Source organism: Cyprinodon tularosa, unplaced genomic scaffold (assembly GCF_016077235.1).
Source record: "Cyprinodon tularosa strain WSP-4 unplaced genomic scaffold, ASM1607723v1 ctg183, whole genome shotgun sequence".
NCBI lineage: Eukaryota > Metazoa > Chordata > Actinopteri > Cyprinodontiformes > Cyprinodontidae > Cyprinodon > Cyprinodon tularosa.
This window is the reverse complement of record NW_024038631.1, coordinates 823,797-846,569: the sequence shown is the minus strand read 5'-3', so window position 1 is coordinate 846,569 and position 22,773 is coordinate 823,797. Positions and strand designations below refer to the sequence as shown.

Sequence of the window (22,773 nt, the reverse complement as noted above, 5' to 3'; positions counted from 1 at the left end):
TGATTTAAATGTCAAAGGACTTTTGTCTTAAAACAGGAAAAGGTCTACTTGCATGGTTAATTATGACCAGTAAAATCTTTAAAAGTTGATATTCTTCTTACGATAATCAAGGATCAGTCTGATATTTGGAACAGATAATGATGGGAGGCCTGTGATCTCCCTCTCTGAACCTGATCCCACCACACAGATAATCAGTTATCCTCCCAGAAATGTTGTTCAGACCACTTCCTTTGCTTGGTTTATCGCCCCTAGTTGAAAGATTTGTTCGAGCTTGCTTAGGAAGTATTTAAAAGCTCGCCCTTCAGGAAATTCAATTGTATAAAAATACAATTCAATAATAAAAATCCACCTATTTACTATCAAATGTTACGCTGTTTTATTGACAGAGGCTGGTATAACTCAGATCAGTTTTGTCTATAAGCCTCCAGAACACAAAGGCCTCCTTATAAGTCCCCTTGTCATGGAAACACAGGCATTTATTCTGCTTCAGTTGATTTTAGTCTTTTAAAGGAGCTGTTTGTTTAAAAATCAAAGCTGAAAATATTCTGCTTGTTTGCCAGGCACTATTTTCTGTGTTTATCTTTATTTGTTATTTCATGTGTCATAATTTAGCAACCGTTTAATCAAGAGATGGATCAATGCATCCACTGGCTGATGTTTTTGGCCAGCAGCCATGCTTTGAATTCAACCTCGTTTGTTTTATCAATTAATGTTTAGTTTCTTATTTTTTGTTTAAATTGTGTCCTGTGTAACATCTGTTATCATTGTGTCCTTTTGATAATGTAAAGGAAGAGGAATCAGCCCAAAAATATTGGCAGCACAAAGTGGGGATCAGTTAGATTCATGTCAAAATAATCTCTAGTTTAATCCCTGGAAGCATTTTACTTCACAATCAATAGAATCAGAAGCAAGCTTTATCACCAAGTAATGTTTAGCATTTACAAAGGATTTGTTTTGGTACTGAGGTGCGACACACTAACATAAAATTGACATAGTACATTTCTAAATAAACATTTGGAATCAATACCAGTTATAATGGAGTGTTATGATATAATAGATGAATATCTGAACCCCCTGCCACACCTTGATGATTTAGACCAGCATATGCCTGACATACGAGAAGTCTGGCAAAAACACTGGCATACGTTGGATAAGTTATGGGTATGTTTTTTATAAGTTATGAGTGAAATGTCTTGATTTATGCCAGCGTATGCTCATATGTGGGCCATTAGTTACAGGTAAGTGATCTGATTGTCAACATAGGTTAAATCTAAGTTACTCATAAGTCTTGGTGTCTAGCTTATCCAAAAACTATGAGTAACTTATGCATAAATTATCAAGAACTTCTCTCCAACGTATATCAATATATCTGACGTATTCCAAACGACTGCTGAACGTGTTTCTAATGTAGAGCTACTGTGTAATGGCGTATTGGAAGCGTTTTGGTATAAAAGGGGGTTCACAGGAGGAAACAATTCTCCTCTAGATTTCATCCACATCATAGGGTGAGCAAGGAGAGTGTGATTGATCCTCCCCCTGTTCACGACAATGGCAAACAAATTTCCTAGCAGACATGACGCTAAATCTGCTGCAACTTTCTTTCTTTCTTTCTTTTTTTTTTTTTCATTTTTTTTTTGTTGTTGTTACAAGCCAGGACTCTGGCTTATAACATTTTATGGGCATTACACTGCCGTGCGTTAAGCATAAGTTAGGCTGTCGTTCGACAAAAGTTCTGGACTCATTATGAATACTCTGTTTATACGTCCAAAAATTTAAAAAATGCATAGAAAGTTTAGAGTATGCCAGTGTTTTAGGAGATTCTGGGACGTCGACATACGCTGGCAAAATTGTCAGGGTGTGACAGGGCCCTTAGCTTTTTTGTGATCTAAACATTAAAACAATAAAGGATCTTTTTGTGTTTTATTTGTTCACATTTTTCGCTACATATAACATGTAGTTACGGTGTCTGTTGATGTTTTCAGCTTTCTAAACAGCCTGCGATCCCGCCTGAAGCAGCTTCACCCCTCAGCCAACTGCAGCCTGAGAGACGACCACATGGTTCACATCCACTTCAAGGAGGAGATCGGCATCGCTGAGCTAATTCCCCTGGTCACCACGTACATCATCCTCTTCGCTTACATCTACTTTTCCACTCGTGAGTCCCGCTTCACCCCCGTCCTATACCCTTTTTTTCCCTACATCTTAAATTCTCTCTTAGCTCCTGCTGGCTCGCCTCTGCGCCGTTTTACTTTCTTACGGTATATTATTTTATTTTTTTTAACAGGCACACATTCAGACCCGTGCCCTCTGTACTTTTGTTTTTGCACGTTTGTTTGTGTGCCAAGGTTGTTCCTGTCTGGCACAGGATTATCCTCCCACTGGAACACTGCACACCTCTGTAAGAACGCTGCAAGCAAAAGCCTTCAGCAAGCTGCCAGTACAAACATTACTTCAGAGGGCCAACGCATGCACTCAAAAATAAACATTAGTTCAATTTTGGTGCCTTTTCCTAAAGTGATTAACAACCTGCTTATGACTGCAGTCTTTATGGATTTATTTCAGAATCAGGTTCAGTTATAATCACTTGTTTTTTGCACATTATCAGAGAATTTGACTTTGGCTCCATTCTGTCCTCAATTAAGACATTTTTGTAATTTTTTATTTGTTGGTATCACTGTTGTTTTGATATTGAAAAGGTAAGATATGAGTCGTCTGTTAATAAATTACAGGTTAAGTTAAAATAATTTCAGCGCCTTTAAAAAATCCTAAATTTCACATAAAACTTGTGTAATGAGGCAAGAATCTTTGCCCACTTCCAGCCGAGCAGCCAAATAAATTTCAGGCTCGTACATGTAGACGTGCACACAGGGAACACAAGGACGCTCAGTGTTTAAATTTTGTCACTCTCACGTGGCAATAAAACAAATCAGAGAAGGTTTCATTGACTGACCTTTTAGAGGAGAGCTCACTACACACTGCAGTCTGCAACCTGGAGGAAAACATTTCAGCTTGTCTGACCTTCCTATATTTTATCATTTTAGTAATTTCAAGTAAAAACTTCTGACTCCTCATCCCTGATGATTCTGTAACAGTCTACTTTAAAATGTTGAAATTAAACAATTTTCAAAATCGGTCATATTTCATGAAGAAAAGCAACCAGACTGTGATTTGTAATCGTTTCCATCACTATTGCATAGCTTGTGTTGGGACCTACAAAAGAGCATTTTGTAGGTCCCTGTGTGTTGAATTAATTACTGGTCAAATTATTTATTTTTGGTGGGGTGGGTGGGCAGGTCTGTCCTGCATCTTTCCGGTTTGGTGGATTCCAGTGTTCATCTTTCTCAGAATACAGCAGAAATAAATTGTTCCAAAAACTATCCACATTTCTGTACTTAGTTTTGAGTTTTGATTACATTTTGTGAAGAGTTTTTTGTTTTTTTCCCCCCATTATTTTCCCATTATTATATCTTAAGAGAGGCAAGGGAAAGTCAAATTTAGATCTAACTGAATAGTTTTCTCATTTTTAAAAATCGTAACTTATGACTATAAGAGCTGTGATGAATTCAGTCTAAATCACAACAAGGCATTTTGATTAGAAACCCAGCACAAAATCATTTTGAGTGTTTGTTTTCTTTTGAAGCAAAATTTTATCAAAATAGTTTAAAATGTCAAATCTGTGTTTTTGGCTTAACTTACCACTTTTATTGATTTTTCTTTCCTTAATATTATCTAATAAAAAATAAAGGCCAACGCTAAGATTTCAACATTGTGGTATGGAATCTGTTGAAATGATCACAAAATTGCAAATATCATCATATTAACGCTGAATCCCTGCTGCTGTAGTGCACATATAACTATAATGTTATTTGATGATGACTGTTTTGAAAGTGTAACTCTACTCCATGTGTGCTGTATAGTAAAGATGTGAGGGTATGGAATAAACTCCAGAAAGAACTTAAGCAATGTCCAAGCATGCGTCTGTTTAAAAAAAGGCTCAAACTGTTGTTCCTCAACATGTACTGTGATGAGGAGGTGAGGTGAATGGTATCACTGCTGAGCACTGTGTGTGGGTGTGTATGCTGTGTGTATGCATGGGGGTGCTGGGCCCTCTCCTCTGCTCCTGGTCCTCTGCTCCGGCAGCCTGACGCTGCAGTTGTTGAAGAGGATGGATCTCAGTACTCAGAGTGCTGTGGAACGTGGGTGTGAATGTGGATTTAGGCCAGATGTGTGTGTAGGTAGGCATGTGTGTGTGCATATGTGTGCAGATGTAAATATTGGTATGTAAATGGGTATGTATATGTATGTATGTGGGTGTGAAAAAAAAAAAGATAAAAATAAAAAAAAAGATAATAAAAAAATTTAAAATAACAACAAAACATAGATGTTAAACAGGAAGGTACTTTTAGGTTGCTTTCAGTGCAACTAGAGGGAGAAGGGGTATGATAGATAAGTTCTACTTCTTCATACCCCTTTTCAGACAATTTACAGTAAGTTCAAATTATTAAATCGAATCGGAACAAGAAATTTAAATTAATATTTACCATCATTTTTTTATGTGATACAGATTTGTTAGTATTTCTGAAATTGATTTAATTATTGTTATTATTTGATCATTTCTGAAATTGGAATTGTTCTATTTATTATTATTTGTTCTTTTGATTCATTTATATTATTTGTTAATTTGATTTATTTATTTTATTTTTTTTTGTTCATTCATTCAAAATATTCATTCATTCATTCATTCATTCATTCATTCATTCATTCATTCATTCATTCATTCATTCATAAATAATGTCAAATAATTTACTCTAAGTGGTTCTTTCTTTTTATTTTCCCCTCCAAGATGTTTTCTTTAGTTTCTAGGCAGTAAAATGCTGTCCTTTTTTAGTAATAATTTCTAACGGACAGTCGATCAGTAATCCTCTCCTCCTTCCTTGCAGGTAAGATCGACATGGTGCGGTCCAAGTGGGGCCTGGCCCTGGCTGCCGTGGTCACAGTCCTCAGCTCCCTGCTCATGTCTGTGGGACTGTGTACACTGTTTGGACTGACACCCACACTGAATGGAGGGTAGGCACTCCCACATTTTTGTCATACTTGAGTTAAGATAGCTGAAAAAGGTTCGGTCCACACAATTGGTGGTTTGTCTTCCACCGCCAAACATTGTCGCTAAGAATTCAACCTAAAAAAAAAAAGAACTAACTTTATGTTGAAGTTGTAGAACTTTCTATGAACCCAGTACCTTTTCTTTCTTGTAAAGTGTTACTTAAAAGGTCCAGAGGGATTTTAACTCCTTATCAGATTTATTATGTCTTTCATTCAGGATTAATTTTATTTGACCTGCATATTTGCAAAATGATTTCATTTATGATCTTTATCCATAACAGCCAGTATTACAGCCATGTAGACTCGGCTATGATTGGTGCATAAAGTCACTAATAAGATTCACTACTTTTAGCTTCTGAACATCTGCAGGTTCTATTGAGTCACCTTAATGCTCTTTATTTGCATCCGCATGTGTTTAGTAAACGTTTCCTGTTAGTTTTATTACCTGTTGCTGTTTCCACTTGTCCACACACACACTTCAGACTTCCGGCTTCTATTTCGGTTTCCCAATAATGTGTGTTAATGTTTACTACCAGACTTGAAAAGTCAGTGTGTCATTGTTGATAGACAGGAAGCAGTGGGAGTGGATGTGGGTTGGATAAAGTCAGAGGGAGGAGATTCAGTCTTGTTGACGTTAAATGCTTCGTCCAATCATTTGGGGATATAAAAGAGCTGACATCGTGGCGTGATAATGGCACTCTGGTGTTCAACCACTGTCTAAGATCCACGCATGTCTGCCGTGGGCTGTGCTCTGTATGGGTGGGCTTGCACAAACACAAAGCAGGAGGAAACGTCACCAAACAATTGCAACTCCTACAGGTCATAACCTAAATAAATAAAAGTAATAATTTTTTTTACATCACCTATCTACTTGAATTTATAAGACTCTCTGTTTTCATATGAATAAATGAAAAGGAACAAATGGGCCCTGATGTGGACTCTGCTTAGTCACGGTTGCTCCATGCTTAGAGCTGCAGAGTTAAGTGTGTGAGAGTGTGATGTAATATGTAGAGCTGCTGACTCCTCTGAGACCCAGTTATACACTTACCTCCAAAGCGCTTGCTTATCAGGACACTCATAATAATCTCTCGTCACACTCTGTAATGGGAGGAAATTCCCTGCAGGCATCATTCAGTTACTAGCTAGTTGTTATGGGATAATTGGCTGTTTTACTGAAAGCTAATCTGAGATCTAAATGATCCAGATTTTTTGTTCCCGAATGTTCCCTTTGACAAACAAATCTGAATTTGTTTTAGACTTTGCTTCTTTTTTATTTTATTGTTGATTTTCTGTAGTATTTGTAAGAAGGGGCTGATCTTAATTGCTGGATTGATCTGGTGAAAGTGTACAGTACCTTTGAGCAAACATCATTTTTGTTTGTGGTCTTTTCTGTAGTGATGTTGATTCACTTTCTTATTCGAACTTTAAAAATATATAAAGAAAAGATAAAGGAAAGAACAGAGTGAAAGCACATTTTCCCAGCCTGATGGCTGCCATTATGTGGCAGTGAGGAGGGGGAAGTCAGGAGAAATGTTGTCTGAGAGGCTGAGAATTTAAACATCTTTATACTTCACAACAGTTAGTTCAACATTATCACAAAGTCCTGTTCTGACCAGCATTGTTTATCCGATGCTTGCTAGAACACTTCCTGCAACAGCTGCTTCATCAGAAAGAAGCAGCTAAAAGTCTGACTTTCTTCATCTTAGCAGGTTTTTATTTATGTAGCTGGTAAAGTTTTTTTCTTTTAATCACTTTTTTTTTCTCGATTGGAAGGGTTTTCAGGGAAACTGCTTTAGACTTATACTATATATGGTGACACGTCCTGTATATGTGGTAACAGTGTTTACAAATAAACACCTCCCAGCCTGATTATTTAGCTACTCTACTGCACTGTCACAACCTGCTTCTCTCTAAAAGAAAATCAGACTGGAGGCAGACATGCATGTATAAACTGTTACTGTTTCTTTAGTTTTCTTTGTCTTTGAAGTTTTATGTTCATTTAATGTTTGTTAATGCGATGTAAGCAATGGAAACCGAAGTAAAGTTCCTTGTCTGTGTAGCTAACCTGGACAGTAAAGATGATTCTGGCTCAGACGTAAAGAATTTTATGCTCTCTGACTATGAGGAACGGAGCCCAAAAAAATCTGAGAAGCACAGGGAACTCAACTCTTAACATAAATCTGCGCCCAAAAAGAAAATGAGGGCAACAAATCCAAACTAACACAATCAACTGCAGGATTAATTGACCTTCTTAACACAAGCAGAGGTGTCAAAAGAATTAATGTTTAATACTCATGTAGAAGTAGAAATCCTACTGTTTAAAACACTTTTGTAGAATTTAAAATATCAACTTCAGCTTTTTACTCAAGTAAAAGTTTAAAAAAGTACAATTTTCAAAACTACTTAAGGTATAAAAGTAACACGGTTGCTTTACTGAACTAGCCTATTAAAGGAACATTTTCCTACATTTATGGATGATGTTTTTAGACTTAATTTCTTTGTTTTATACCTAATGGCAACAGTGTCAAATTTAGCTTTGTAATATCTTGCAAAACAAGTCCAACTACAAAGAAATTGTCAGGATGAAACAAATTATTTGTGATGATTTTTATTTTTTTTAAATACAAACAGGCCATAAAGAGAATCACCTCGAAACAAAAGCAACGAGTCTATTTTTAAAATGTAAGGAGTAGAAAGCAGAGAGAATTGTGGGGGAAAAAAAGAAAAGAAGTAAAAAGTTGTCTAAAAAAATAAATTACTCCAGTAAAGTATAGCTAGCCAAAATTTCTACTTTAGTAAGGTAAGGAATTTTTACCTTGTTACTTAACGCCTCTGCTCACAAGAGGGAACATTACATACATTGACCTAAACAAAACTACAACAAACAGACCAAGCTAATCTATACACTACAAAATCAGCAACCTATGAGAGAAAATAACTTACCGTAATTAAAGGTATAATGGAGAATTTTCACAAATTTGTGAAGAACCACCCTTTCCACTTTTAAAAAAATGCACATGCACAACCCCCTACCCACTGCAGAGAGGGAACGCTTATTAATAGCGTGCGAGAGCATGCATAAGCCCATTTCTCCTCTTACACGCTCTGTTTAAAAGTTGCTGTTTACATCACTCATACAAACTTACTTTCCAAAAAAGATTTGCAATTTTTCCACTATGTCAGACTCCTCCAGTAAGTGAAAATGTGGACAAGCACGAAGGACGGCCTTATGTAAACATATCAACAGAATGATTGACAATTAGGAGGACCATTTATTTTGATGGTCCACCTGGAAAAATCCTCTACATTACCTTTAAACTCCAATTTTAAAAATAAAAACTAACAAAATAAAAAAACTTAAACCTTCCCACACTTCTTCTAAAATAAGTGCAAGATTCCAATTAAGCTCTTTGAAGCTGGAGACTCTTGCTCCACACTGACCCAGTCAGGCCCACATGGCAGCCTCCCAGAAACTGGCAACCCAAATGAAAAGAATCAAATACAATATGGTAAACCATTATAAAGTTATCCGTTTAAATAAAAAAAAATACCAGACCACTTAATGTGGGGCTGCACATGCTACCATCACACTGACCTTTTCTTTTTTTTTCATCCTTCTTCAAATTAAGTCACAACTCTTTTCTCCTTGCAGTGAGATCTTCCCTTACCTTGTGGTGGTGATCGGACTGGAAAACGTCTTGGTCCTCACCAAGTCTGTGGTTTCAACTCCCGTTGACCTCGAGGTCAAACTCCGCATTGCTCAGGGTAGAGTGTTATTCAGTCATTCTTCTTTTTCAGGTTTATTGTAAAGGAAAAATACATATCCTTTGTTTTTTCCCTCCCTTCTCTAGGCCTCAGTAATGAGAGCTGGTCTATCATGAAGAACATGGCCACTGAGCTGTGCATCATTCTGATTGGATATTTCACTTTGGTCCCAGCTATTCAGGTTAGAGAAATGTGTTTTAATTACTGTACTATGGGGAACAAGTAAAGGATTTTATATATATTTATCTTTCTGGATTCTAAACAAGTAGATGAATCTGTTAAACAAGAGATGACCTATTAGAATATGAAGTGATGTCACATTATTTTTGTCTGTAGGAGTTTTGTCTTTTCGCCGTTGTGGGGCTCGTCTCTGACTTCTTCCTCCAGATGTTTTTCTTTACAACAGTCCTGTCTATAGATATTCGGCGGATGGAGGTAAGACCTGCTTGCAAACTTTAAAGAAGCTCAGAAAATAAAAAAGGAAGCCAATTCTCAGATTTCCAGTCTAAGTTTTTAGTTCAGTCTTTTTGCATATAATGAAACCAAATGGTGGCTAGGAAATGTGATTTAATAAAACACAAATGTCTTTATTGGTAGGGAAGTTGGACAGTAAAAATTATGACATAGGTGTGAATAAAAACACTTAAGCAGATAAGAACAGAAGTAAATTTGGATAATAAAACTCGGGAGATTCAATTCAAATGGTCAGAACTGAAATTTAACACATTTTAAAAAAGAAAAAGTATTTGTCTCCTAATCAAGTCTAGTTCTCGCACTGTTGGAAAAAATGTCCTGTGTTTGGTCTTACAAACATTAACAGAAGTGAAGTCCCTAACATGGAATTTAACTTATGAATGGTTGTTGTTAAAACCTTTTCTTACATTTTCCTCCTGAGAAAATGCAAACATCACACTGGGGACCTTAGAGTTCACCTTTTTTTTTTTTTGTACTTAAGGTTTTCATACAAATGAAAAACTACACTACAAGGTTTAGTTGAATATAAGCATTCATAACATAATAATCTTAATGATTGTTTCATTTAGCCTTTGGGGATCAGAAAATAAAGAAAGATGGACGACAGGAAGCAAAGAATTATCTTAAATGAAAACTGAATAGCAGTGAGGGACACGGAAATAGAACACATAAATTTGACAAAATGAACAGTTAAAAATTATAATGGTAATGAAAAACGGTTATAAGGTAATAAATGATTTGATAACTAAATAAGATGACGTTTATTTAGTCTCTTTACATGGAGTCTGCATGACTTTAAGTGACGTAAAGTAATAAGACTAAACCAATTACAGCTGGCCGACCTGAACCGCCGCCTGCCTGCTGAAGCCGGTCTGCCACCGTCAAAACCAGGCCCCCTTCGAACACGAGAGGCCCCCCCTCCTCCCCGACCATCCCCCCACACAATCACCCTGCAGACCCCGGCCTTCAGGAACCTGAGGCTACCGAAGAGACTGCGCGTTGTGTACTTCCTGGCCCGCACACGCCTGGCGCAGCGCATCATTATGGTCAGCCAACTAAAACTTGTGTTGAAACAATAGACTCTGTCTGATTTTAGTCTTTTAATTTTAATTTCTCTTTTACCGGTAGTCTTTTTTTCTTCTTCGTAAAATCAATTCTGACTGTATAGTATTGGAGATGCACCGTTCCGTTTTGTTTTCCGGATCAAATCCAGTCATATCCTCTGATATCTGATTCAACTGTTGAAATTCTAAACCACACATCTTGTCATGTGAGACGGCTTTAGTCTTGACATAGACCTTGTTAAAAAAGGTAACAAATTAACATGGATATAAAATGTATTTCATATAGTTAATTAACAAATAAGTAGCAAAAAGAAATAAACAGCAGTTCCCTCCAAGTGCACTGGATTGGATTGGTGCATCTCCATATTTGATACCTGTAGGGTTAGTTTTTTTTTTTTTTTTTTACTATTATTTATTTTGTAATGTGTTACTGTAATTCCTTATTAGAAATGCAGCATCTAGTCTTTGCAGTTAGATGAACTAATTTATTCAGACATTTTGATGTCATTACTTTCGTCCTTTTTCTCATCACAGCTCAATAAACTTTAACATAGTTTCCTTTCTACATTTTAAGGCTGGTACTGTAATCTGGATCGGCATCCTCGTCTACACTGACCCGGCTGGAATCCGCACCTACCTGGCTGCTCAGGTGTCTGAACAAAGCCCTCTGGGGGACCCCGTAGGTGGAGGTTTAACCCCCCATCTGGCTGTGGCCCCAGTTTTCCGGGGCGGGGATCCCACCAGCACTCTGAGCATCCACCCTGCTCCCGATCCAACTCCCCTACCTGAAAACCAATCGCAGGGCCACATTGCCCCAGCTGTACCGTTCCCCCATCTTCCCTCTGTGCCACAGATCACCTGGGGGGCCGAAGATGAGGAGGGATGGAGGAGGCTGTCTTTTAGACATTGGCCGTCGCTTTTTAGCTACTACAACATAACCTTAGCAAAGAAGTGAGTGTTGACTTCAGTTCTGCACCTAATGTCTAAATTCTGTCCAACTTGACCAAATTCCATTCAGCTGCTTTTCCATTTCAGGGAAGCATTAAAGATAAAAAATATTTCGATCTCTAGGTTCCTTCTGTGTTTAAAGTCTTAGCATTAGATCCTGTGTGGATCGAAAATGATATCCTCCCTGTCCATTCCAGGTACATCAGCCTTCTCCCAGTAATTCCTGTCACCATTCACTTGAGCCCCCAGGAAGCCATTGACACGCGTCACCCTCAGGACACAAGACACCCTCCACCTTCGATCCCTAAAGCCTCTGCAGATTTACAGACAGACCTCACCCTCTACAAGTAAGTTTTTAGAAAAACCCAAACTCTGTTTTATGAAAACAAACCGTAAAAGCATTTGAACAGGACAGCATTTGATTTCATTTAAAGGGGAAATGGAGATCAGACCAAACATGTCGGATTTGTAAAATGAAACCTGTGACGAAGACAAAGGAGGACGAAGGAGAATTTTTTTTTAAAGCTTAGTATATGATAATATCTAAAGTATGACACGCATGTATTTATGCCAGGACCAAAAGATTTAGTCAAAAACCCAAACTGCTATTTTTTTCCAACCCCACTATCATGGTTGATCTTCCTTGGCACAATAAACAAGCATGGAGAAGTTTCAGTTCAAGGTTCATCGTTTGCATGACCTTGAAAGCCTTATTTTCCAGAGTGTATAACTGCCAACTAAAGGGCTGGAGTGAGGCTGTGTCTCACTCTTTTTAAATTTGAAGGGACCGAAAGTAAATGCCTCTGAGGTTTTTGAAAATTGTGTTTTGCTAAATTGTGATTATATAAAATCAAAGGAATTCCACCCTTAATTTTATGCTAATCTGAGTCTTGGGAAATTTAGATGTAAGTGGCTTGTAAAAAGGTTTTCCCTTTCCACTGTCGCCACATGCTTTCTTAAAAAAAAAAAAAAAAAAAAAAAAGATTGCTTCGGACAAAGACGGGCAGCAATCATCTTTTATATTACAGGCAACCAGTTCAGGTTATCTGATGATCAATGTACGCTACTACATTACACAGTATATATAATCAGATTTTAAAGTAATAATATTGATTTCATTATAATTACCTGAGCTAATCTGAATTGAATTTTAAATAATGACCTAAATTACAAATGATTGTCTATTTATAAAGTTCCTTTAGGCAACATTGGTTATAATTTGATGTTGTTTGAATAAACTGAATAAAATAAGATGAAAAAGATGTCTAATTGGGGTATGATTGTTGCATTTTTCTATATTTGGACATTGGAAAATTCTTGTGCAAATTATTTTACTACAATGTTTTAGTTTCAAGACTAAACCTGTAACATAGCAGCTACTGCTTTTACAAATCTAAGACCTTGACCTTGATTTTTAATACATGAAAAGCTTTATTCAAGGCCATGTAGAATGATTGCTGCTCCAACACCAATTTAGGGCCAAATTATCCTAGTATGGATATAAAGACCAGAATTGGATCATTTATGCAGTTTTGCTAAGATGTCTGATTTGAGGTAAAGTTGCAGAATTCCAGGTTCCTGGAATAATTTCACCTAATTCTTGTTTTTAAAAAGCTTGAAGTTTGTTTTGATGATCATTCTTTATAAACAGTAAAACAGAAAAGTAAAACATCCCCGATGACTGCAGGTGAACATTTGTCCAAACAGCAGCTCTTTGCTTTAAAATAAAAGGCAGTCATTGCCGAATGTTTGATCATGCAGAAACAGAAAGAGGGGGAAAAAAGATGAAAAGACAATAGTTCTTATGTTACTTCAGCAAAAGATTCACTGTTTGAAGTGGCTTCATCGGTTGGTTGATCTCAGAACCCACAGACGAAGGAAGCAATCAGGTGTAGAAATGTTAAGTTAATCCTCTTTAAGAGCCTTTATTTATTCAGCTGAAATCAGAGCACATCTGTAAATACTGATATTTTTTCCCCCCACTATGATACATTTTTGAAGCCATAAAACCAAAACACAGCAACCAGGATACCTGCTCCATCTCCTGCTTTCTTAGTCCTGCAACCTGATTTATCCTTGTGTTTTTAGTCCGTTATATAAGGTTGTGTGTTGACTGCATTCCACTGAAGTAGAAGCTGTTCATTTCAGTTCAAACTGTATCTATGGAGGGTTTTCTAAATAATTGGGTCAGGGTTGTGACCCTCACAGTTGGAAAAGAGGCAGCTGAGTTCATCTGACCCTGAGCTGGATAGAAGGCCAGTGTGATAAAGATCAAAGTTGCATAATTCAACAGAGAGGAGAGAGTGATGAAATATGAGAAACTGCTCTGTAGAAAGGATCCGTTTTTACACTTGGAGCCACAATAAGCAGCTGCATCTTTTCCTGCTGATGGTTCTTTATGCAATGGAGAATAGATGTTAAACCAGTTTGCCGAATGGCTTCCTTTATTTTAGGCTAAACCTTCTTTTAACCAGGAATGTTTCACACAGATTCCAAGTATTCATAACAAGGCAGTTCCATGCACTCTTACCAGATTCCTGGAACAAAGACAGTCGCCCCATGGCGTGCAAGGTAAAGGTGAGCCGCTGTGGAGATAACGTGTGATTCACTTTGAAGTCAAGCATATACTAGTCTTTTCAGGGAAGTGGAATGTGCTCTGTGTTTGAGGACATTTCCTAACCTCTGATTCTACTGCCTTTTTTTTGGTGAAAACAAAGTAAAGATGAACGGTTGAGACCAACTTAATGCAGCAAATCAGTAGGTCTCTTTAAAGGAGAAGTTCGGTTTTTAACACTTTTAGCCCATTTTCTGTAGTGTCCAGGATGGAATCGAATGATCGACACCAAAATTTTGACAATTGGTCCTGTCTCTGCTTTTTGGCTGCTTCAGAATGGCTTCCATAGAGCATGTCCGATAATGTCCTTAAAACAACCTTAAACGTTCTTTTTTTTAAATATGCTACTCACCGGGTCATCAGCGCTGTTCAATGACGTTCCAAAAAAAGTTTCTTGAAGAAAAAACGTTCCTGTAGTGTTTTATTTAGCATTTTGTAAATCCCATTGAGTTCTGTTGGAATAGTCAATATTCCCCTGCAACCGGAAACGGAAATGGGGCCTGTTTACACAGTTGTAGTCTTTTCGCTTCACTCTGTGTACTCCGACGTTGAGGTGCTAACGTCTCTGTTAAACACTTTAAAAAAACTCTGAAAATGGAATACGAAAGGTGGATTCTTGATTCTCGACGTCGGAGTACACCGAGTGAAGCGAAAAGACTACAACTGTGTAAACAGGCCCCATTTCCGTTTCCGGTGGCAGGGGAATATTGACTATTCCAACAGAACTCAATGGGATTTACAAAATGCTAAATAAAACACTACAGGAAAGTTTTTTCTTCAAGAAACTTTTTTTGGAACGTCATTGAACAGCGCTGAAGACCCGGTGAGTAGCATATTTTAAAAAAAGAACGTTTAAGGTTGTTTTAAGGACATTATCGGACATGCTCTATGGAAGCCATTCTAAAGCAGCCAGGGGTGGATTCTAAATGAGCCAAAAAGCAGAGACAGGACCAATTGTCAAAATTTTGGTGTCGATCATTCGATTTCATCCTGGACACTACAGAAAATGGGCTAAAAGTGTTAAAAACCGAACTTCTCCTTTAAACCAAATAAAGAAAGTAGAAATCCTTCTCTTTAGTTGTAATCAGTGCCAGGATTGTCGCTGTCTCTCTCTGGTCCTGTGAATTTAAGGTTTGTGGAAAGGTACCTGAATACTTTTAAACAGCAGGCTTGCTTTAATGTTTTAAAGAAAATTCTGTTTATTATAGAGATAAGAATAAATGAGTCAAACTGGTTGTATCTAGCATCCTGATGATGTCGATGGAATTCCGTTATATTCACATTTTAAAGAATGTCACACTGCTTTGGATCATCTGATCATCGCTTAAGCTCCACATTCCTCAGTCGACAGCAGGCGGATTTTCCTCAGCCAGGTTTATGCAGTTCAACGTGCTGTATGATGTTTTTAAGACGGTTATCTGCAATTATAAAAATGTTTAAAGGAGACAGATATCTGGAAGTGGGGTTCCTTAAATGACCCAACTAGTGTTTTACTGCACATACTTCCCCTCACTCTTCATGTCCAGGGTTGCTGCTTTGGGTCTGGCTGCAGGGGTCCTGCTTGTTCTGCTGCTCTTCTGCCTCTACCGCGTCCTCTGCCCTCGGAACTACGGCCGAAACGGCGTGGCTCACGGGCGCCGGCGGCGAGGCGACCTGCCCTGCGACGATTACGGTTATTCTCCACCCGTCAGTGAGATCTCACCTCTGCTGCTGAGGGGCCACAGTATGGTGAGGAGGGATTATAAAGATGGCGCTAATAAAAAATATAGCATGCTATTGGAAAACATATTTACAAACACCACTCCACTCATTCTTCTCTTGCAGGACATTGAGTGTTTGGCCAGTGATGGGATGCTGCTGGCGAGCTGCTGTTTGGCCGGTCAGATCCGTGTTTGGGATGCCCAGACTGGCGACTGCCTGACAGTCATCCCAAAGCAAGGGTGAGGTTAAAAATCAGATCATTTATGTTCTTTAGCCCATTTAAATATCTACCATACTTTATGAAAACAGGGCAAATACTTTCCAATCCATACAATTGACCTTTTTTAATGTAATACATGATTTGTCCAAATTAACCTTTTTATGAGGGATTTTTCTAAAGATCCTTCCAGGTTTTTTTTTAGCTGAAATGAAGATGAGATGTTTTCTAAATTTAAAATGTATGATTGATCATCAACATGTTGTTTCCAACTTTATATCTCATATTTATTCTCCATACAGTTCATAAAATCAGAATTAAATGAATTGATGCAGATGAGTTTGTGAAAATGATTTGATTAAACTATAAAAAAAAACATTCTACAGGCGTTAACATCATCTAAGCTGTTTTAGGGTGTAATGTTACATCAGTCTCTATTTTTAATCAGTGTAAATACGACTAAATGTTATCATTAACCCATAGAAAGCTCTTGGATCCTGCATTGTTTTATTAACCCTTATCTGCGTCAGAAACACTGCTAGGTCAGCTTAACTTTGCAGAAAGGCTCCACGTTGCAGACTTGTCTGCTCTTGCTTAACTGTTGTCCTGCAAACATTCTTGGAAGTAATCAGCCATAATTATTCTTAGAATCAGGACATGTCTGTAAATCAGCTTAATTAAAAGGAAGTACTTATAGCAAATCCTGCCAATTTTTTTTTTGTTTTTTTGTTTTTGTATTACAGGTACAACTTAAAAAAAACAAACACTGTAAAAAAAAAGGTACATATATTTACATGAAACTATTATATAGACTCATACACAAGGGGTGAAATACTTCAGCCATCTATTTCTTGTTATTTTGATGATTATGGATGACCTATAATAAATAAAGGAAATATGACTGTCAAATTTAATAATATCTCTGTTAAATTGTATAAAAACATATAACTAATGATTAAATGTCATTACTTAGTCCAGGAAAACCGGTGATTTAAGGGAGAATCAGACATTAAACACCAGCTCAATGGAGGTTAAATTGAAGTTTAGAAATACTAACAAATCATAAAAATATTAACTGAAGTATTTTTCAGTTAGCGTTTCAAAGTTATCTAGGAACTAATTGGTAATCAAAGATCCATTAAAGAGGGAAACAGCTCAGCATGTTGCACATTTCTCTTTGCCATTAGGGCTGATTATTGACCATATTTGATGTGGTATCAGTCACAGTTATGATAAGAAAGGTTTAAAAATAAAACAAATAATCAACAACCCTCATGGTTGGTGAACTTTGGCAGAAAAAAAACCCTTGGACTTAACAATTCCCTCCAAGAACTGTTAGACACTTTGAATATCACAATTTAAACTATTTAAGGTTTTTTGAATAAAGGGTCAACCACTTCAAGTGTTTTTTTGTTTTTTACATTAAAACTAAACTCCATAAACATTTAGGAGGTCCACTTTGAAATTACATTCAGTCACAAATTTGTAAAAAACAACCCAGAATTTTTGTTTCTGGGTTGTGAATGAGTCTGGCAGGATGTGGTAAAGTCTTTGTCTTCACTGGTTGCTCTGGTTTCCCCTCAGATTGAGACGATGCAGCAGCAGTGGCTGCTGGGAGCAGAGAGACGTCTGGGACACCAGTGCAGAGTCGGAATGTGGCTGTGATCCTCGGGACCCCTCCAACGGCTGTGACGGGATGTCAGAGGACGATTGTTACCCGCTGAGACGGCGCTCCGCACCGACTCGGCCGCCTCTCTTCACGGACCAGCCCGACCTGACTCCTCTTATAGACACCAACTTCCCCTCCCAGCCACCCTCCAACGTCTCCACACCGCCCAGAGGAGGGTTCGACTTTGGAGGCCTGGTGGAACGTGCCTACAAGGAACACGAGCCTCCATCACCGTCTGCCTACCCCTCACCTTCCTCTGCGTCCTCCTCGCCTCCATTAGCCACTCAGCTACAGCGAAGCCCCAGTCTGGGGGACACATCTGGACTCTATAACCAAGAGAGAACCTCTGGAGCGGGGACACAATCGGCTGCAGACTGGGAAAGCTCCGTCTGGGCCATGGAGCTGAGAGGAAATCTGATAGCTGCTGGGAGGAGCAGCGGTAAACTGGAGGTGTGCAACGAGCTGCTCTGCAGTTATACGTTAGCGACGGTTTCTTCTGTTAGATGCTGGAGATGGTAGAAATAAAGAGCAGTTAAACAGAATGTTTGATTTCTCCATGTGGTTTCAGCTGTGGGACGCAGTAGAAGGGTCACTGCGGTGCTGTAATGAAGATGGAGTCTCTGGGATCACAGCCTTAGCCTTTCTTAACAACAGGTAAAAACCAGATCTGAGCCAAATGCATTGGTTAGATTTAAAGCACATGGGTATATATGTTCATTCCTTATCTTTCAGACAAGTATAATCCCTTAAATGTGCGATGAACTTGTTGCATTTCAATGTTTCTGTATTTCATTTAATCCTTCAGATCAGTTCAAAATCTTCTTTTCCATTTAAGCTACTTCAGATCTCAGAAACTGACAAGAAGCACAAACTAATCCTTCATCCACTGATTTAAAGTGCATTTTAGAACAGCTTTAACAGCAGATAATCTAAAAATCAATCCTCAGTCTTAATCTAGACTATTAATCAGATTGGTGTACACTACATCCACTAAGGATTCTGTTGATACTGTAGGAGACAGAGTTGATAGACGTCCAAATAAAATATGGCCTCTGACGGTGAAACTAAAGATGCATCTCATCAGTTTGGCTTTAGTTTAAGGCAAATTATTTATTGGATTATTTTTTTTATATACATATATATCTTTTAGTTATTGATGTTTTGTGATTAAATATGATTTATCTTTGTTTCCTTTTATTTCTTTTTTATGTAGGAATCCCTACAGAGGATAGTCTCTGACATGTTAATCATTTGATTTCACAATTTTAGCAAAGAGGATGAAACATTTTAGTATTTTGACTTAAACTTCAGTAAATATATTATTAAGATAGAAGACTCTAGCAGGTGTGTTTATATCTCTGTACTGTTATATTAGATTTCTTTCAAAAATGTTTTTCTGTTTTTTTTTTTAAGGTTTTTAAACTGTCGTTTTAATCTTTTTAACCTACATTATTTTTATTTGTTTGGTTTTAGTGTCTTTATGGTTTAATGCAATAATTGGAAGAAGGTTCTGATCTGTTTGCTTCTCAGAATCGTGGCGGCGCGACTCAACGGGTCGTTAGATTTCTTCACTGTTGACGTTCATAAGCCTCTGGGTCTGCTGCAGTACAGAGGTGAGACTGATTGTTTGGACTGTTGGAGGCAAATTCAGTTTCATTTCATCGTATTTCAGTGTCGGACTGAGACAGAATAACCATAAAAACCTGGAGTAACGGAAAGGAGCCTTCTCCTGCCTTTCTCCTCTGCAGGTGCCCCCGGGCGAGGCAGTATGCCCCCGTCTCCCTGTTACAGCAGCGAGGACATGATCAGCTGTCAGCTCACCCGCTCAGTGCAGTGTGCGCACCAGAAGCCGATCACGGTGCTGCGAGCGGCCGCTGGCAGGGTGGTCACCGGCAGCCAGGACCACACAGTCCGGGTAACAAAAAAAACATGAAATCACAAACGCACTAAGAAAAGAATCACTGGCGCTTCTGTTTAGTAATGCTTGTAATTCTGTGGTGTTCCCTGTGTGATCAGGTTTATCGGCTGGAGGATTCCTGCTGCCTCTTTACCCTGCAGGGTCACTCTGGGGGGATCACAGCCATCTACATTGATCAGGTCTGTCACAGACTGACTGAAGTTAAAGTATTCATTAACCTGCTGATTGTTGGAATCACAGTCATTTAAAGAAAGGCACAAAAATTTTGAAGGGATTTAAAGGTAGAGTGGATGATGTTTTGTTTCGAGGTGGATCATCAAAATAAGTGGTCCTCCTAATTGTAAATCATTCTGGTAATATGTTTAGATAAGGCCGTCCTACATGCTCGCCCCCATTTTCACCTTTTTTTTTTTTTTTTTTTTTTACGGCACTAGTGGCTCTTTTTTTTCTGACAGTAGACTGACAGGAAAGGGAGCATGAGAGAGAGGGAGGGACAGGCGGGAAAAGACCACAGGTCAGATTCGAACCCGGGTCGTCCACATTGAGGCCTAAAGGGCTGGTTATTCTCCCCGCAGCAGTGTGTCGCAGTGAGGTTGACGCTGACATTTTTGAGCATACGGCATTTTGAATGCGGCCGAGGCAGTGAGGAAGTGGGGGTGGGTTTCTCCGACAACGCAGGGACACGAGGGCAAAAAAGAACGGGGATCCAGGTGGAAAAAGGGTCCCAGTGTTCTCGCGCACCTCGCTCTTCTAGCTGATCCAGCTTCACTAGTTGTTTTCCACAAATGCGGTCATGAAAACAAAACAAGCCGGCCTCCTGTCTACGACACTGTGGGCAGTCACCTACAATTTGGGAGAGGTTCAGCAGAGTGTCTGCGGAGGGGACGGGGACATCTTTTTGTCCACTGCGACACATACACAGATGACCTAGTTTCGAAGTATAAATCAGCCTTAAGGCCTCTGTGCAAGGGTTGTACATGCTAACCGCTGCGCCATCTGCAGTGGAGAGGGTGGGTCTTTTTAAAAATTAAAAAATTCGCAAAAATCACGCACTGTACCTTTAAAATGCAGTTAAATGCAGTAAACACCAAGTAGGCTGCAGGTCGTATTATATTCTACAGAAAGTGGGGGGATTGTGTAAATATCTATGAATGCATCAAAGCATGTGTCCAACCTAGTAAAGATAAAAGATGGTGACGACTTTAAAGACTTAAAAATGTAAAAATTGTTCAGTTTTATTAGATGTAATGAACTGAAGCTCTGGGTTCCAGGTTAGGAGGGGATATGATGTGATGATAGAATTTCAATCTTATTTTTTTGTTTTGATATCAAATCATTCTTTGAAAGTAATTAAATTAAACGAGTTTTCTTTTCATCCGTTCGTCTTTTTAAAATGCTCTAATATGACTTTTCATCAGACCATGGTTCTAGCAAGCGGCGGGCAGGACGGCGCCATCTGCCTGTGGGATGTACTGACTGGGAGCCGTGTCAGCCATGTCTATGGTCACCGTGGCGACATCACCTCCCTGGTCTGCACTACCTCTTGTGTCATCAGCTCAGGACTGGATGATCTCATCTGTATCTGGGACCGCAGCACTGGCATCAAACTCTACTCCATCCAGCAGGTACTGAACGGGTCACAGAAATCAAGCTCAGGATATTTATTCAAATATTTAGTATTTAAAATAAAAAACCCTAGGTACAAAGTTAAACTTTACAGTTTTTCTTCTGTTGGTTTAAAATTTGGGGGGAAAAAAGCGATAATCTGCTGAGTGGGACTAACTGACGGATCTCCTCACCAGGAGGTGGGCTGTGGGGCCAGTCTTGGCGTGATCTCAGAGTCCCTGCTGGTGACGGGGGGCCAAGGATGCGTCTCTTTCTGGGACTTGAACTTCGGCGACCTGCTGCAGACAGTCTACCTGAGCCAGAGTGGCGACGGTCAGGGCGTCCGGCAGCTGCTAGTGCTCGATAACGCCGCCATCGTGTGTGACTTTGGCAGCGAGCTCAGCCTGGTCTACGTTCCTTCGGTGCTGGAGAAACTGGACTGAGGAAGAGCAGCAGCCGGCACCGCTGGGAAACACTCAGAACCTCCATTCATCTCATTTTTTTATACATCATTCATGAGAAGATTAAATGTTGAGGAAAAAAAAAAACATCACAAGGATCTTGGGAGATGGAATCAAATCCCTCATTCCACCATCTTGTTTTTCTTCTAAGAGCAAGCTTGTGCGTTTGGTTGGTTGCTCTGCCCTTGATGCTGCTGACTCATATGGAACCGTCTGTGATCCAACCCTGTGAAGGACGACAATGGAGCCATTTCTTTATATTTTTTTTTAAATTGACAGCATCATAAAGTCACAGTGAACCCAGCAGTTCTCTGGCCTGTTTGGATGGACCCAGCAAACACCTTCTGAGGAGACGACATGATTGGGGAGGATGTGCGAGCGTGTGCGTGCGTGGAGGGGAGAAGTGATGATTACTGTAAAAAGTAAACCTCCGATGGAGGCTGTTTTTATATGTATAAATCTATTATTTATTAGCTAAATTTTTTCAGTAATGGTTTGTTTGTGGGTGACTGATCCCAACTCTCAAACTTTAATATAAAGCGGAAATGATGACTTCAGATGTAGGAAAGGTGTTTGTTTGGCAGCGTTGAGCCATTGTTTTTAAACTGGCCGTTTGTTGATATTGAGTTGGAGCATTGAAGGCATCAGTGGGAAACATTAGAGGAGGGGGAGGGAAGGGGGGGTCTAATTTACGCTATTCCTTCATCAGGCTACCTCTTCAATTTTGTTGACTGATGTGAACAGGTTCTTATGGCCTTTTTTTTGCTCTTATTTCACCTTCTGAGGTATTTTCTTAGATTTAATTTGAAGATTTTAAGTTGCTCGTTTAAGTTCTCAATTATCTGCAAAAAGGCTTAAATTGGAAGACGTTTCGACTCCTGGATAGGTGTCAAAACGTCTTCCAATTGGCTCGGACCAGAGCCGTCTGTAGTTGGAGCGCTGATGTATTTAAGCATGGAGGTCCGTCCTCCTGCACACATTCCAGGACAGAGGCAAAGATGCTAATTGCTTGACTTTGAAACTTTTGGCTACAGCTGAACAGTTTTCCTCGGTCACAACTTCTGCAACAAGTTAACAGTTTACGTTCAGGGGAATTGAAGCAGGTAACATCTAGAGCATGCAGATCACCAGCTCCTCTGGTGTGCTAACTCCCAGAGGAAATCATTGAATCATTTCTGTCTGGGATAGGCTGAAAACTCATATCAGATAAAAGCACCTTAAATCTGAGCTGACA

The 22,773-nt window shown here is 38.9% G+C and overlaps 1 protein-coding gene across 3 annotated transcripts in view; it reads left to right on the top strand.

The window, feature by feature from the left end:
- LOC119781846 (SREBF chaperone) overlaps positions 1 to 22,655 on the top strand; it is a 35,186-nt gene extending 12,531 nt beyond the window's left edge. For all 3 annotated transcript variants that reach the window (XM_038282444.1, XM_038282443.1, XM_038282442.1), the window contains exons 7-23: positions 1,983 to 2,155; positions 4,941 to 5,067; positions 8,756 to 8,868; positions 8,955 to 9,049; positions 9,205 to 9,303; positions 10,176 to 10,388; positions 10,981 to 11,357; positions 11,552 to 11,701; positions 15,495 to 15,696; positions 15,793 to 15,908; positions 17,471 to 18,005; positions 18,124 to 18,209; positions 19,086 to 19,168; positions 19,304 to 19,470; positions 19,572 to 19,652; positions 20,892 to 21,098; positions 21,276 to 22,655. In XM_038282444.1, the coding sequence (XP_038138372.1) occupies positions 1,983 to 2,155; positions 4,941 to 5,067; positions 8,756 to 8,868; positions 8,955 to 9,049; positions 9,205 to 9,303; positions 10,176 to 10,388; positions 10,981 to 11,357; positions 11,552 to 11,701; positions 15,495 to 15,696; positions 15,793 to 15,908; positions 17,471 to 18,005; positions 18,124 to 18,209; positions 19,086 to 19,168; positions 19,304 to 19,470; positions 19,572 to 19,652; positions 20,892 to 21,098; positions 21,276 to 21,521 (3,070 nt within the window). In that variant the 3' untranslated portion in view covers positions 21,522 to 22,655. The remainder of the gene's footprint in view (positions 1 to 1,982; positions 2,156 to 4,940; positions 5,068 to 8,755; positions 8,869 to 8,954; positions 9,050 to 9,204; positions 9,304 to 10,175; positions 10,389 to 10,980; positions 11,358 to 11,551; positions 11,702 to 15,494; positions 15,697 to 15,792; positions 15,909 to 17,470; positions 18,006 to 18,123; positions 18,210 to 19,085; positions 19,169 to 19,303; positions 19,471 to 19,571; positions 19,653 to 20,891; positions 21,099 to 21,275) is intronic.
- The last annotated feature ends 118 nt before the right edge of the window (positions 22,656 to 22,773 follow it).